The 16,618-nt window shown below is 35.2% G+C and overlaps 1 protein-coding gene across 3 annotated transcripts in view; it reads left to right on the forward strand.

The window, feature by feature from the left end:
• The window catches only part of Prp31 (pre-mRNA processing factor 31), a 262,750-nt gene that overhangs the window by 32,207 nt on the left and 213,925 nt on the right, over positions 1-16,618 (forward strand). For all 3 annotated transcript variants that reach the window (XM_090376998.1, XM_090376999.1, XM_090377001.1), the window contains exons 4-5: positions 4,868-4,951; positions 11,822-11,919. In XM_090376998.1, coding sequence (XP_090233124.1) covers positions 4,868-4,951; positions 11,822-11,919 — 182 coding nt within the window. The remainder of the gene's footprint in view (positions 1-4,867; positions 4,952-11,821; positions 11,920-16,618) is intronic.

Here is a 16,618-nt window from a genome sequence, read left to right on the forward strand (position 1 = left end):
AGCTCACACATTTCATTATCCATTACATCAAGAATTCTATTAGGAGTAGATGTCCACGAAAGGGTGTTCTGATTCTCCGCATTTTAACTGAAGCAACCACCTCTCCAGGCAAGTTCGTAACTTGTAAACCAGTCCTCAGGAATCAGCATTTCACGGTGAACTCACCATACTCTCCCACAAAGCCTTTTTATGTGTATATATCTCTTGGTGGTATTGCTGCCGAGCTTGCTTATATCTGTTTTGTAATACCAGTATTTCTAGGGATGAATCACTTCTATCCCTTTTTTCTCTCTAAAATTCATGTTGTGTTTGCCTAGTTAGCGATTTTAAGTTTTATAAAACTAGTGACCACCAGGGCACATGATAAGATTTCCTCTTTCTAAAATTCATGGATTTGTCACATGTCCCTAGTATATTGTCCTGAATGAAATTAACCTGGTCATCAACAGAAAGAGTCCATAACGTTCAGCTGGTCCGATGAAAGAGACACCATAGGGAACTCTCAAAAATTTGCTAGATTTTGTATATCTAGAAATATCAGTTGTATCTGATCTGGGTCTGGAGATGTCAGCACCCAAACAGAAAGTAATTACATTATGATCACTAGTGGACCAGCTTATGCGTGTAATTTCCAGTCACTGATCTTAGAGGCAATGGATGCTGTAACAAGAGACGTATCGATGTAGGAATTTCCTTGAGGGTTACACAAGTCGGAGGATGTCCAGAAGTATTGAGAATTCTTAAACTTTATGAAAGAATAAAGTCCTCCATCAACTCTCCTTTTTGATTTGTCTGCGGGCTGTTCTACAAGGTGGACTCTGAATTTGCATCCATCAAAACAATGACCTGTTTATCCCTAAGTGTTCGTAATGTTGCGTCCAGATGATCAACAAAAGGTTGAATAGAATCCTGAACTAAGTTTAAAGTGTGTTAGTTGTCTGATGGCACTGGGGGTTTCCCCCATCTTTGTGTAGTGACACAGAACTCTGTGGAGGCCTAATAGCAGCTCAATGGTCATTTAGCCGTTCAGCCGCTATTGGGATCCACCGTTGCCCACACTTTGCCATGAGGAGGCAGGTCAGGCACCCAGTAGATTATTTAAGTACTCTGGCAGACCCCTGCCACTTATTTTCTGAGGATTTCAGTGGCAAGACCTATAAAAAAAAAAAAAAAAAAAAAAAAGTGAACGCTAGAATTTGAAAAGGCCGAAAGAGGTTTACGAGAAAGTGGTTGAATTTTTAGACGTTGATTAGAATTAGGTGGCATTATTAGGGACATACTAGGTCAGTTTAGTTAGAGTCGGGGGGGTGAGACTAGGGAAACAGGTAGAAGGATGGGGACGAGCCCCATTAGGTGAAGTATGGAACCCTTGTACTGTGAGCACTGGCAATAAAGTGAGACCAGATAAATCTGGCCATGCACACACACACACACACACACACACACACACACACACACACACACACACACACACACACACACATACATACACAACATGTGTGGAACACAAACTAGGAATCTTTGTAACCATCAGATCCAACACTGAATTTCAATAGTGAAACCCGAAAGGTATCAAAACCTATAGTACTTAGTACCATGCATGGGTCGAAGAAGTATTGGGGGAGATGCCGGAAACTTTGCTCTAGAAACTGAACATGGGTTTCACCACTTCAAGTAAAATGGCATGTTGGCAGCAAAGCTGCAGTATGTCTTCGTTGGTGATGGTTGTCAAGTCCATGTCTTGTCAAATCTGGTAGGAAGGTCAAACTGCCCATCCCGCTCTGGGGGTGGGATATGTTAGCTGGCAGTGGGGAACCCACCAGGCGAGGGGGTGGGGAGATACACATTTACTTCATTCATAATCCGCATTTTAACTCTACAGGTGGGCCTCGATTAACGTGATTAATTCGTCCCGCGAGCACATCGCGCAAAACAGAAACGCATTAATCAAATATCATAACCAATAGGAAAAATTATAATTGGTCCTTGACCTTCTGGAATGTCCATAAAGAATTTTAAAAATACCTTTTAAATAACTTTTTAACTGTATATAATGTAAAAGATAATGAAAATAATTATGGAATTAAATGTTTATTGCATAAAAGAGCTGTTTTTAACTGTGCGCCGCGGAATATTTTAAATTTTCGAGGGAAACAGCGATACTTGACATCTGTTGGACACCGCGCGAACTACTAGTTTGAGGTAGTTCACAGTTTCAGCATTTCTTATTAAGTTGTTTGGACCTAACTAATAAACGAAACTGTTAGGTATTTCTTTTGGTCTGGGTGCGCCTTGAAAAAATTACTGAGACATTAAAGGCGCCGTGAACTGAGAAACTTTGGAACCTCTGACATAAAATACACAATGAAGAAATTACTGTTGCGGAAATATTTGAACAGTGTCGACTTTCTCTTTTCATTAATCAATTCCGATAGCCGACAACAATCTTCTTTGCGCCCTGGCAAAATAAATATCGCAGAGAACATCAAACCTTTTGTTTGAGGTTCTATGCGATACGAAAGATTTCATCTAATTCGTTTACCGTTATCTCCTTCGCGGTAACATTTTCATCTGGCTCATTTAAAAATTTGAATTTTTAAATGCAAGTCTGCATTGACTTTATTAGCAGGAGACAAACACGTCTTCTTCCGATGGTTGATGGAACACACCGAAGCAGGCAGCAGGCAAACGTTTGTTTATTGACCGTACGACTCGCAGTAAGCTTAACGCGTGATTCAAATCTTTTTCAACTATCGCATTAAAAAAAAAAAAAAGATCGCGTTAACTGGAAATTTGCATTGTGTAAAGTGAAAAGTGGTATCATTTTTCAAATAGCGTTAACTGAATATCGCATTAATCGAACTTGTGTTATGTGAGGCCTAGCTGTACTTGCATTCTATTTTTATACTTTTTTTTTTTTTTTGTAGTTTAGCATATATATATATATATATATATTTTTTTTTTTTTTTTTTTTGTTAGGTTATATATATATATATATTTTTTTTTTTTTTTTTATTATTTTTTTTCACTCACCCATTCATCTCTTTCTCCCACACCAGGGGGGGGGATGCAATGGTATGTAATGTAATTTAAATACTAATGTTTAATAATTAAGCTAAATAAGAAAGAATATAAAAGATTAAAACTAGGGTTAGTGTGAACTTAACTGTAACATTTATAGTTTGTGTTCTTTTTCCCACACACTTACACTCTCATTCATTCTTCTGGCTTTCATTTCATTTGTTTGACTCTTGCTTTCTGCACTGCACTCTCTGGGCACCTCAACTTACTATTATTCTTCAGTTGTGGTGCAGGCCTAGCAGCAAGTTTTTTGCAGGTCACGGGAGAATGCAGTGATAGTGTTTGCGTTTTTAGTAAATGTTTGTTAGTATATATAAAGTAGTTTAAGTTATTATTAACTTTGTATTCTTTCAGCCAATTACATTTGTTCTTCCACTCATTTCCATTCACCATAACACTCATTCACTCTCTTTCCCTCATGATGGGTCCGTCTTTCTTTCACCAAAACATTTATTCCCTTTTACCATAATTCCTAATTCACTCTTTCACTCAGTGACCAGCCTATTCATTCTGTCTTTCATTCTACATTACATCCCTTTGCTACCAGCTTACTGATATTTTTCAGCTAATCTGCTTCCCTGGCTGCCTGTACATCTCCCTCCCCCACTTGGTTACTTATTTGGTGTGGGGTCCCAGGTTCCTACTCATCGTAGGGTAGGCCTGGGGGGTACCCAGGTCAATCTGGTTTTGTCATGGCAGGGTGCAGAATATTGCTGTCCTGACAGTTATTAGGTCATCGTTTGGGCATGGTGGGAGACTTGGGCAATTTTAACTGTTGATTATTATTTAATTGCTGTGGGGCTGAATTGCCATTCTTTGGATAGTTCTGTGCATTTCGAATACTTTCTGCATGAAGATTGTAAAGGCTTTATAATTTTCCTCTTCTATAATGAATAGATGTTCTTCTACCCTTGGACGGGGGCCAATCTGTGCTATTAGCTGTGTTCTGGGGATGCCATAAATTATACATTCATATAGAATGTGTGCCCAGTCTTTACTCTCGCCACAGGTGCAATTTGGGTCATCAGTCAGTCTTAAGGAGGTTAGTTTTGCCTTTAGGGAGCTTTCAATAAGAATGTTGTAAAAAGTCCGGGGGCATACCACTTAGGCGGCTTTGGGCTGACCATTGCCACCCATGGCAGAAACCTTTTGGTAACTAGACCTCTGGTTTCCTGCTCCCATTTTGTTTGCCATAGGTCATGGAACAAGTTGCCCTCGCAGGTAGTTGAGGCTGTCAGTTTGTATAAATTTCAGAGGTCAACTGGATAGTTACCTGTAAAGTGTAAACTGTGTTAGTTGTCTAATGGCACCGGGGGTTCCTCCCATCCCAAGATAGTTACCTGTGTGAGAAGTGAAGTATATAATTTGTATTTTCTTATCTAGTTTTTTTTTGCTAGTGCAGCAAAAGCCTGTGGCTTCTCTGCACTATATGGCGATTACTGTTACTATTTTTTGGATATCTTATTTTGCAAAATTTGTACTATTTGCATTGTTTGCAGCAAAGGAGACGACACTGTCTCAGCATGCCTTGTATAATTCCATAAGTGCCTTCTAAAATCTGATTTAATTCTTCTGATTTAATTACTATGTATTATAAAATATGTACATTTATCATTCCCATGTTTATTTGTCCTTCATATTTGTATTTCATATGAGAGTATATATTTTTAAATAATTGATAATTCATATTCTCAAAGACATTATTTTACTCAAATTTTTGTGTGAAGTTGCAAAGGTGAAAATTTAGTATAATTTCTAATCAGTACTTTTCCGTGCATTGTTTTAGTTGTTGGACCTGTTGAAGCAGACCCAGAATATCAATTGATCGTGGAAGCCAATAACTTGGCAGTGGAAATTGATAATGAAATAAGTAAGTATTTTATCCCAAAGTCATAATTTTAAGTATAATTTATACAATGTAGTAATTTACATAATAATGTGTGAAACAAATTTTTAAAAATTTTCTTTTTATCTTCAGTTTTTTCCATTTCATAATGATTTTGATAATTTTGAGTTTCAGTAATGAATATGACTTTTTTAATACATCCCTGGTTTTTCCAGAAATTAAAAATAAATCAGTAACTCAGAAATCATCCAGTAACTCAAAATTTCTGATATGTGAGAATCTCACTGTATACTGTCTGTTTTATATTTTATGTAAATAATATAATATTTTATATAAAAAATATATAAACATAAGGTATAGATCCAAAATTAATGATAAAACAGATGTTAATTGTTTCAGAAATAAGTAGTAGTAGTAGTAGTAGTAGTTTCAATTGCACATAAAATTAAACCCAGCCATGATAAAATTATGGTTTGTATCAGTTTTTGAATCCATACCTGCTGGGATACTCCACATTTAGAAACACAATTTAAAGGTTTGTTTATTTGTAGTATATACCATGATCAGTAGAGTTACTTTATAGCATAACATTACAGTGCTTTTCCTCATGCTTTGATTACTTGTAGTTTGATAAGAAAATTTAAAGGTTTTAAATTTCCTTATATGATTAATTTTTATTCCTGTGTGTAGGGTAATCTCTTCTCTTGGACTTCTAGCCAGAATTTGGAAACAAGGTGACTAAATTGAAGGAATGCAAAAAAATCACAAAGTTATTGAGAAAATTACTGATGCCACTTCAAAGCCTGAAGTTAAAAAAAATAATAAAAGCCTGCTTGATTTTACAGGTTTTTGATATACAAGATTTGATCAAAAATTTTTTTTTTCCAAAAAGACATTAGGGCACACAATGTTTTAAGTGATCTCCTCTGAGGAACTCCATCCCATGCTATATATCGCTGGAAGTTTTTTTAACTGTGAGCTGGTTGAGTTCTGCTGTTTGTTCTGTTAGATGTTATCAGATTGTTCCTTATCAAAAACATTCCTGTTAAGGAATGTTTTTGATAAGGAACATGTTTTTTGACAGTTTTTGATTTGCAAGCAGTCTGTCATCTAGGACTTGTGGCAGTGCTAGTTTATTAGGTGTTCTGGTTTATTGGACATTAGTTAAAAAATACTTTTGAAATCATCCAGTAACTCAAAATTTCTGATATGTGAGAATCTCACTGTATACTGTCTGTTTTATATTTTATGTAAATAATATAATCGTAGTATAGATCCAAAATTAATGATAAAACAGATGTTAATTGTTTCAGAATTAGGTAGTAGTAGTAGTAATAGTAGTTTCGATTGCACATAAAATTAAACCCAGCCATGATAAAATTATGGTTTGCATCAGTTTTTGAATCCATACCTGCTGGGATACTCCACATTTAGAAACACAATTTAAAGGTCTATTTATTTGTAGTTAAAAACATTCCTTAACAGGAATGTTTTTGACAACATTTTTTTCCGCTAATTTCACTCCCCCATTATATGTATAATGGAGGAATTATATATATGTGTGTATATATATATATATATTTTTTTTTTTTTTTTTTTTGGTGATACAAATTGCAACTTCCACTGAGACCACTGGAATTTTGTTTTGGGATTATAGCTGTACACCCATGTTTGATCACTGCTAACAATATGGTAGTTACATGCGAGTCGAGGGTGAGTCTTTCAGTCATCATTCAACAATCTTGAAGCAAATTTTGCTGACACTCAATGTGTGCTAAGATTTTCAGTCAAAATCACTTAATTGTATTCAGAGATTCCCAGTTCATGGCCAATTTCTTAGATGGTCAGTTACTATTCAGAATAAATTTTTTCACGCACTTTAGCAATTGTTTCATCACCTCTATGAAGGTGAACGCCAACCTAAATGTTAGTCTTCTTCAATAGATCCTCAACATTTTGGAAACTTTTCATTTATTGATAAAGGGCAGCTACTTAAACATCACCAAATGCATTTGGTTTTTTAACATTTGGAGAACTTCGTTTTTTATAATTTTTATTTATCAAGTATACTGTACATATTAATTTCAAATTGAATAGATAACATTTAATTTACAAAAACTTTAACATATAAAATAATAAATATAATTAACTAAATTAATTTCAAAAAGTACACTTGACATATATCTTGCTGTATAACAACATAAATAAATAAATGTGAGAAGAAATACTGAATTTAAAATATAACAGTTTCGTTAAAGCAAAAAATTTTTACATTTTAAACACAGATCAACTATAAGTACCTCGACTTAATTCAATATAAAAACAGGAATATAAAAGTGAAAAGTAAGGTGCTAATTAAATCTCTATAATTTGCATCAATTTTTTATTAAAATCATTAAAATTAACAAAGAAATCAATATCCAACTCATTTAGAAAGCCTCATAATATTATTGAAAAATTGATAATGTAGAGAATTATACCTAGAATTGAGTACAGGTGACCCCCGCTTAACGCTGTTAATTCGTTCCGGAAAAACAGAGCGCTAAGTGAATCCGCGCTAAGCGAGTGCCGCATTCCCATAAGGTAACATATATTTGTGAATTGCACTCGGTGCCATAGGATATTTCTTAATCAATAATAAACGGTAGTGAAAAGATGCACATATGTCAGTCAAAATATTTAATATTCAAATATTTGTACATATAAAATATTCTGCATTACATACGTTATATAATTATGTGGTAACTACTTTACGTATCAAAATTAAACTTAAAATTCCAATTAAAATCATGAATTTAATTGATGAATTTAATCAAGAAAAATGTGTCGATTTTGGGTTGAACTTTGGCCCTCTTCCAAATAAACTAAAAGGGGTATTAATTTTAAATCCTCCGCAGCATTACCACCCAACAATAGAGTCAACCGATCCTTTGCCGCCTTGAAACCTGGCATTTTTTTATTCTTTCAATATGAAACTTCTTTTATGCATTCGTTTCCACAAAAGTCCTGCTTCATCTATGTTATAAACTTGTTGAGAAGTATAACATGTAATACCCCTCTTCAATAATTTTAATAAGTTCTTTTTTGAACGTTTCGGCTCCGTGATCTGCACTTGCGGCTTCTCCCTGGATTTGAAATCTATTCAACCAATCCTTACTAGTTTTAAATGGTTCTACATTTTTTTTTTTTAGGTGAGTTTTCTTCAGATCAGATCATCATATTGGCTCTCTCTCTCTCTCTCTCTCTCTCTCTCTTTTTTTTTTTTTTTTTTAAATATTTAACTTAACTGAATTCTGCATTGGATATTATCTTCAATAAAATTAGTTAAATCTTTCCATTTCAATCCTAGGGCCGGCCTAGCCCTAGTTGCTTGCAGTGGAATCTTTCCCGCTGCTAAAATTAATTCTTTATTTTTTTATAATTGTTCTTATAGTTAAACTTGCAAGTCCTAAATTATGGCACACATCAGCTTGTCGTTGACCGGAATCGATTTGCTTCAAAACGTCTAATTTAATTTTCAAATTCAGTCTTTTTCTTACATTTATAGTCTTCGTCCTGTGCCCAAACGTTGTTGCTTTTTCATTCTTATCGGCCATTAACTCTTTAAAATGTAACTGTGTTGTTGCATTAATTATGATACAATGTTCAAGTAAACTGTCCGTTTCACATGATGTCTAAAACTGTACTGAGTGATGACTAGACTTCGGATAAACGCATATAACGGAAATATTACATGCAATATACGTGATCATTTTTTAAAATGCTGATCTGAACTACGTAACAAGTCACTGTACTGTGAGAAAATTTCACTGAGCGTGGGAAAATTTCTCAAGTCGGCGTGAGAAACGTTTTAATGCTGTTTTGCTATTCATTTTCAAGCTATCGACTCTATCAAATGAAACAATTTCGTTAAATATACCAAAAATGCAATCTGTAAAAGAGCGTTATAGTGATCTGTGACAGCGTTATAGTCAGATACGGGTTATAATATAAGAACAGTGTTATAGCGAATCAGCATAAAGCGAACTGTATAAATAAATATTTTATACAGAATGATTTCTTAGGACAGTTTAAATTTATATTTAATAATAGAAAGGTGAATCCTATTTAGAATGAATGATTTTTAAAAGCATTCTCAAGTAGAGAACTTTTTGGTGATGTGTTTCCAATTTATCTTACAAAACTTTGATGTGTACAAGTCTGCTTTTCTATCCCTTACAATTGCAGCAGAGCCCTTCTTAAAACTTAAGGTGTGTGTGTGTGTTCTATATGATTGCCAAGTTATCTCATTTTCATGTGCTTCTTATTACTGGCTTGGTGGAGCTGGAAACAGCCTGATCCAGTATGGAGGGACCCCACCCCTGTATATGTTCATCATTTTGATCTTCTGCCTCTACCACATCATTTTGGGTGCCTCCCTAGCCAGGTGGACAGGAGCAGCAGTGCGTAGCACACGTTTCTTGATTAGACCAGGGTTTGAGCCCGTGAGCCACCAAATATGGAGGATGCGGAAAGGTCAGGGAATGACCACTGCATATCCCCGGAGCAATATGGCCTTAGTTGCTAATGCTCCTAAAAACCAAATAACAACAGCAACCACGTCATTTCGTAATGAATAAAACCTGAGAAGATTTTGCTCAGATTTTGTGCACTTTGAAGTAGCTGTCAAATTTGATTAGAAGTATGAGTTAGGCATTCTGGAGTTTTCATGCATTCATTTGACTGTCCAGTCATTCCACATTGATGCAAGAGACAACAAGAAATTATTGGGAAATAAGAGCGCAACTTATTAAATCATATGAGTTGTTATGAAGTGAATTTTAAAATGGGGAAAAAATTTTTTGTTAGTAAGAAAATTACAACACAATACAGCCAATTACAACTAGTAAGATTTCTGTATCTTGTGTTGAATCCTGTTATCAGGTCTGCTTGAAAAGAACAATTTACTCCTTGTTTAATGAAGTTAAATGAATGAAAAAATATTACAGGGGATAAAACTTTTGTTTGAAGTTAACAGTTTTCTGATATATATGAGGAGAAAACTGATTTTTTTTGTATTAACAAAATAGTTTTCCTCTGTATATATTGTTTTCACTCTTTCTTCACTTGACATGTAATAAGTTAAGTACCAAAAAAAAAAAAATAGAGCTGAAGGCTCATAAGCACAGGGATTAAAACTGATGGATTTTAATATTAGTACTGGCAAATTATACAGAATCAGGGGAAAAAAATCACTTGGCCATTTGACAACACCAGATGGAAGTTTCTTCTATTAATTGTTCTCATTCTGAGAACAAATTTTTGCACGTCTATTCAGCAAATATCCTTTGTTGATTTAAATTTATGTTCTCTTATGTAAATTTCCCGAGAAAGAGCCATCAACATTTTACTTTAGCCATCAGTTTACTTAATTCTTTTAAAACTTTATACATTTCAGTTAGGTGACCACACAGATATTTATTTTCCAGAGACTGCAATTTACAGTCATTCTTAGTAAAATTATCTTTTTGTGCCCCCAACTAATATAGTTGCTCTTCTCTGTAACCTTTCCAACAGATCTGTGCCTTTCATAAAATGAGTATTTTCAGACCTGCAATGTACAAGTGTGGCCTAACATTGCCATATACAACAGGTTAATCACCTTATCCCTGCTGGAAAAAAATTCCTATATGTCATTGCTTGTTTGTTTGTTATTTGGTTTTTAGGAGCATTAGCAACTAAGGCCATATTGCTCCGGGGATATGCTGTGGTCATTCCCTGACCTTTCTGCATCCTCTGTATTTGATGGTCATGGGCTTGAACTCTGGTCTAATCAAGAAGCGTGTGCTATGCACTGCTACTCTGCATATTCTGGTTTTGTGTGCTGTATTCAGAGTAGACTGCTGAGTTATTGAAGGAGACATTCAAAAATGGAAGATATTTTTTATCATTTAAATTATGAAATAGATATTTATCACTTTTGCTAGTCTCCTTTTATTTTAATTCAGTTTGTTCAGTATTTAATTTTATTTTATAGAGCTATTTAATATGAATTTATTGGAACATTATTTTTTTGTGCTGTTTTGTTAACGTCAAGATTTCAAGTTTCAAGGATTTGAGAATTTCTGATGGATTTTTCAAATTGCATATCAATCTTCTGCACGAAAGTGTAATGACACAGACAGAATTAGGATTAATTAATGATGATATATAGCAGTATTATTCCGTAAATATTAATGGTAACACACTGGTGTGCCACAGTACATTGGCTATGGTTCCCAACAAAGGGTTCCTTTTTTTACCTGCTGAACGCTTTTAAAATTGCATTTTTCCCTCATCGAAAAAATATACACACATTAATGGATGTATTATAAGAAAAATCTGTTCATAATAGTTAATTATTTACCAACATTACCAAAGCCAATGTTCATAGTTATATTTTTAAATCATATATGTTATTATATTCTTTATATTTATTATTATTATATAATTTTCCCCCATTCAACCCCTTGTCATGTATCAATCCCTCTTTCATTACGATTGACCCCCATTGGGAATCCATGTTCTAGACAGTTGTGCTTATGATTTCACAAAAGATATTATATAATGAAAGTGTTCTCACATGGAGATAAATGGAAAGGTGCATCGAAAAAATTTCTCCTTAATTGTTTTCTCAAAAATGGGGATAGGAAAATTTTGAGATGAGAAATAATACAGTTTGAAATACTGCAATTGTAATGCTTATTTCATACAGCTGGAAGGTTTAGATTTTTTTATAAGCAGTTTTATATAAATTAAATGTCATATAGCTAGAATGAATAGAATTCCTGACCTCTTTAAGTAAATGCTAATTAATGTTGTTAAAATCTAATTGAATAATAAGTTTTGGTTGATGCTTTTCTTTTTCCCTCCCAGATATTATTCACAAATTTGCAAGGGATAAATATTCAAAAAGATTTCCAGAACTTGAGTCACTTGTACCTGGTGCCCTTGAATATGTTTCAACAGTTAAAGTATGTATCATAATTTATTACAGTAGAGCAGAGGTTTTCAACTGGGGTCACATGACACATAAATATGTTGTGAGATTTTAAAATAGCATTGCCAAAATTCCCAGTATTCACTTGGCCTGCATCACTTTGTGATATTTCACTTGTGAAGACTTTTTTGATATATTGGGTTTATATGTTGCAAATTAAAAAAATGGTTGGGAACCTCTGCAGACTTGTCACAATTGTGAAGTACTGGACCTACCTTGGATAACACAATACTTGATTATTTTAGAATGTTTTATGTTTATAACCTTGTTTTGCTAAAGTATATAGTTGATAATTTTTTTTTAGACAATTTTAATGGTATACATGAATTGTTGACTGAAAATTATGATCACACTTATAATTCCTAGTTGATGGGATTACTTGAAGCCACTTTTTTCCCCCCCTCTGTATGTCAGAGTTTTCAAAAATGGCATTACAGTATTTGCTGTAATGCACCCAGTTGACATGCATAATGTACCATAAGTTGTATTTTCTGGCAATGAAAGAAGTGGTCGGTGTTTAATTTTTAATTTATTATTAATATATGTTATTGTAAATCTAACTTATGTTTTTTTTCTCCAGATAATGTTGCAGATAATAATAAAAAAAAAAAAATCATCGTCAGTATTGTCAACAGTCCTGATTCCTTCTGCTACAGCTGTGGAAATTTTCCACCATGAAATCAGAGACAGAAGAATTGCTGACATTTACAAGAAACGTTATCATTTGTTTTGGTGTTAGAATTGGTGACAGAGAAATATTATTGGCACCACATTATGCCTGTCAGCTCTGTATTGAATATGTAAGGCAGTGGGTTAATGGAATATGAAAATCCATTACATTTTCTGTATCTTACATTTGTTTATGGTGTGAATCTAGGTTGCTATTTTGGTATGTGCTGGATATTGCATCAAGGAGAAGTACAATATCTAAATTTTCAAACAGCTACTTGTTCTCTTCCCCCCCCCACTGTGAAGATGCACTAATTTTTTGACTATAACCAGTGTTATTACCTCAAAACTTTGGTACTTCCAGCACACAAACAACCCTTCTAAGAACACAGTCGAAGTGAGAGGTCCTTTAGGCACTTCAGATCACAACTTGGTGATTGTCTCTTCTCCAATGGAACCTTTATCTCATGGCTATTCCCAACCTAGTGTTGTTTGGCATTACAAGAATGCAAAATGGGATGACCTGCGAGACTTCTTTTCTTCTTTTCCTTGGTCGGATTACTGTTTCAAAACTTCTGATGTCAACGTTTGCTCAGATCGTGTCAGTGAAATTATTCTTGCAGGAATGGAATCCTTTATCCCACACTCAACTTTAAAATCTCGTCCTTTATCTAAACCTTGGTTTTCCAATAAATGTGCTAAGGCTGTTCAAGAGAAGAATGTTGCATATTGTAATTGGCTTGTTTCTAATTCTCCAGTTTCATTTTCTGCCTACACCAAAGCTCGCAACAATTGTAAAGCAGTTATTAATCAGTCCAAACTAGAGTTTGAACAGGCTAAGAGTAGAAAACTTGCTTCTTGCCCTAATGGTAGTCAAGCATTCTGGTCTCTTGCGAAAGCTATTGGCCGCAACTTTTGCCCATCTCTGCTCCCACCTCTGTCCAAACCAAATGCTTCTGTTGTCACTTCAGCCAAGGATAAAGCTGACCTGCTAGCATCCCATTTTTCTTCCAGATCATGTATTAATGATCTTGGTAAAACACCTCCCACCATTCCCAGCACGCTCCATTCAATGCCTCCTGTGGTCTTCCGTCAAAAGGATATCAGAAGGATTTTGATGAATCTTGATGCTAAGAAAGCTCCAGGTCCTGATGGTTCTCCACTTGTTCTCAAAACCTGTGCTCCTGAACTTACTCCTATTCTTTGCCGCCTTTTTTCACTTTCTTATTCCAAAGGTGTTTTTCCTTCTGCTTGGAAATTTGCTCGTATCCAGCCAGTTCCTGAAAAGGGTGACAAATCCCTCCCATCCAATTATCGTCCCATTGCAATTACTTCTACTCTTTCTAAAGTAATGGTGAAATCAATTAACCGCCAACTCTTAAACTACCTAGAAACCTTCCATCTGATCAACGATCGCCAGTATGGATTCCGTCAATGTCGATCCACTGGTGATATTCTGGCTTATGTTACCCATTTATGGACTAATTCAATGGAAAGGTTCGGTGAAACACAAGTAGTTGCTCTTGACATCTCAAAGGTTTTTGATTGTGTTTGGCATAAAGGTCTTCTAAACAAGCTTCCATCTTATGGTTTGCCAACTGTTTTTAGTAATTGGTTATCCAGTTTTCTCTCTGATCGCTCACTGAGGGTGATGGTAGATGGCTCTCTGTCTTCTAGCTTCTCCACTAATGCAAGTGTCCCCCAAGGTTCATTTCTTTCCCCCACTCTTTTCCTCTTGTATATTAATGACCTCCTTCCATTGACTGGAAATCCTATCCATAGTTTTGCCGAAACCTTATCCTGTTCAATCAGCTTCAACTTCTCGAAAATCTGCTACCAATTCCTTAAATGCCGATCTTCAGGTAATTCTCCAGTGGGGCAAAGACAACTTAGTTGATTTCAACCCTTCTAAAACTCAGTCTTGTCTTATATCTCGCAAAAAGGATTCTTCTGCTCCTATGCTTATCTTTAGTGACACTCCAATTTCTAGGCAAAATGATATATCTCTTTTGGGGATTACCCTGACTTCTAATCTCTCTTGGCACAAGCACATTACAAATATTGCTTCCTCTGCATCTAAAAAACTTGGCGTTACTTTTCTTCCAAACAGCTGCTCACTCTGTATTAATCGGAAATCAGCCCTGCCATGGAATATTGTTCCCACAACTGGGGTGGTTCCCCCAAAACCTCTCTCAGGCTTCTTGATTCCATTCAGAAGAGGGCAGTTAAGTTAATTAATGATTCATCTCTAACAGAGTCTCTCCACTCGCTTTCTCATAGACGTACTGTTTCTGCTGCATGCCTCTTCTACAGATACTTCCATGGGCACTGTTCTTCTGAATTGGCTTCTATAATTCCCGCTCTCTCTTTCAAAACAGTCCAAACACGTGCCGCCACCAGCCAACATCCATTTACTGTCCAACTTCAAACCCACAGAACCAACTTTTCATCTTCCTCATTTATTCATTCAACTGCCGTTTTCTGGAACAACCTTCCTTCATACGTATTTCTTGAAAATTACAATCTACAGAAGTTCAAGTGCAATGTCAACAAATATCTTCTTTCGTCTTCTCAACCTCCAACCGAAGCACGGTACTAAGTACTATAAGTTCTAATACCTCTCGTGTTTGGGGTTCACATAAAAAAAAAAAAAAAAAAAAGACTCAGATTCTGATTTTTCTTCAAGAGCATAGTGAATTTGAAGCTACGTTAAAGATGAGATTGCCTGCATGAACTGAATGATCTGCCATGGGACTTAGATCTACCAAAGAAGTTAGCCCAGCTATTAGGCTCCAGGCAGAGTGAAAAGAACCTGTTGGCACCTAACACTTCACTTGCTTGATATATGTACAGAGGAAAATAAATCCCTACCCTTCTAATGCAAGTACAGTTAGTCCTCGTATAACACGTGTTTACACTACACGAATTCGATCGTACACGATTTATAAATAGGGGAATGATATCGTATATAACACGAACCGAATTCGCTTATGCATGATTCGCCTTTGTGTTTACAAGAAATGGCAGTCGAATACGAAATCACCCCAACTGAATGCAACACAATAGCAATGAAGAGAAGATTCTGAAAATGTATTTGTTTTTTTATGTCAGTGAAGGGGAAACACTTTTTACCATAATAAAGTAAAAACCCACACAATTCCAGCTATCGGTATTATCGCAAATGCAATTAGATCGAGTTTACTACCAATTTATAACAGATTCCACTAGCAGAAACGCAGCTGGAAATAGTTTTTATTGTTTTTTGGTAGTAACCTCCAGAAATGTGCCTTAGTAAAATGTGAGCTAGTGAAGTGTTAGTGTGTCTCTGCCTTTACGGTGTTGTTTATTCAGTTGCTACACGTGCGCAGCTTTGTTTATGTGTATCAAGCATGCCTCCCCATTTTGTAATTGTGCTTTATTCCCTAAAAATGAGTAAAATACTTAAAATGTGTGAAAAGGAAGCGTCCTGGTGAAGACACTACTGATTCAGAGAGAAAAAGAAGAGCAATATTGATAAACAGAGGTGGACTGGATCAAAAATTCTTACCTGGGAAAATTTGTAGTGGCCTCATACTAGCGTTTATGGCCAATATCACACTGGCCGCCATCCTCTTCTGGCCTCCGGCCCACTGGGGTTTCCCCAGTAAGGCTTATGGCCAGTCCGTCTCTGTTGATAGAGAAAAAATATGAAATTTTGAAACACTTTGAGTGAAATTAAGACCATGTGATTTGCACGTGCTACTGGCCTAAATGAGGCAATGCCGAGAATTACAAAGAATGCAGAGAAAATAAAAACAACTTTCATAGCAGGAATAACTCAAAGTGTAATTAAAATCCATTAGATCAAGACACAAAGAATTGGAAGAGATGGAACGGCTGTCATCTGGTTCGATAGAAAATCAAACAAAAAAACAAGTTTGCTTATGATAGAAGCAAAAGCATTTGCAATATTTTATTACATAATAGTCGTAATAAAATACGTACGTTTTTTATTAAGATTATTT

This window comes from Mastigoproctus giganteus, chromosome 7, assembly GCF_048544385.1.
Source record: "Mastigoproctus giganteus isolate SK-2022 chromosome 7, ASM4854438v1, whole genome shotgun sequence".
NCBI lineage: Eukaryota > Metazoa > Arthropoda > Arachnida > Uropygi > Thelyphonidae > Mastigoproctus > Mastigoproctus giganteus.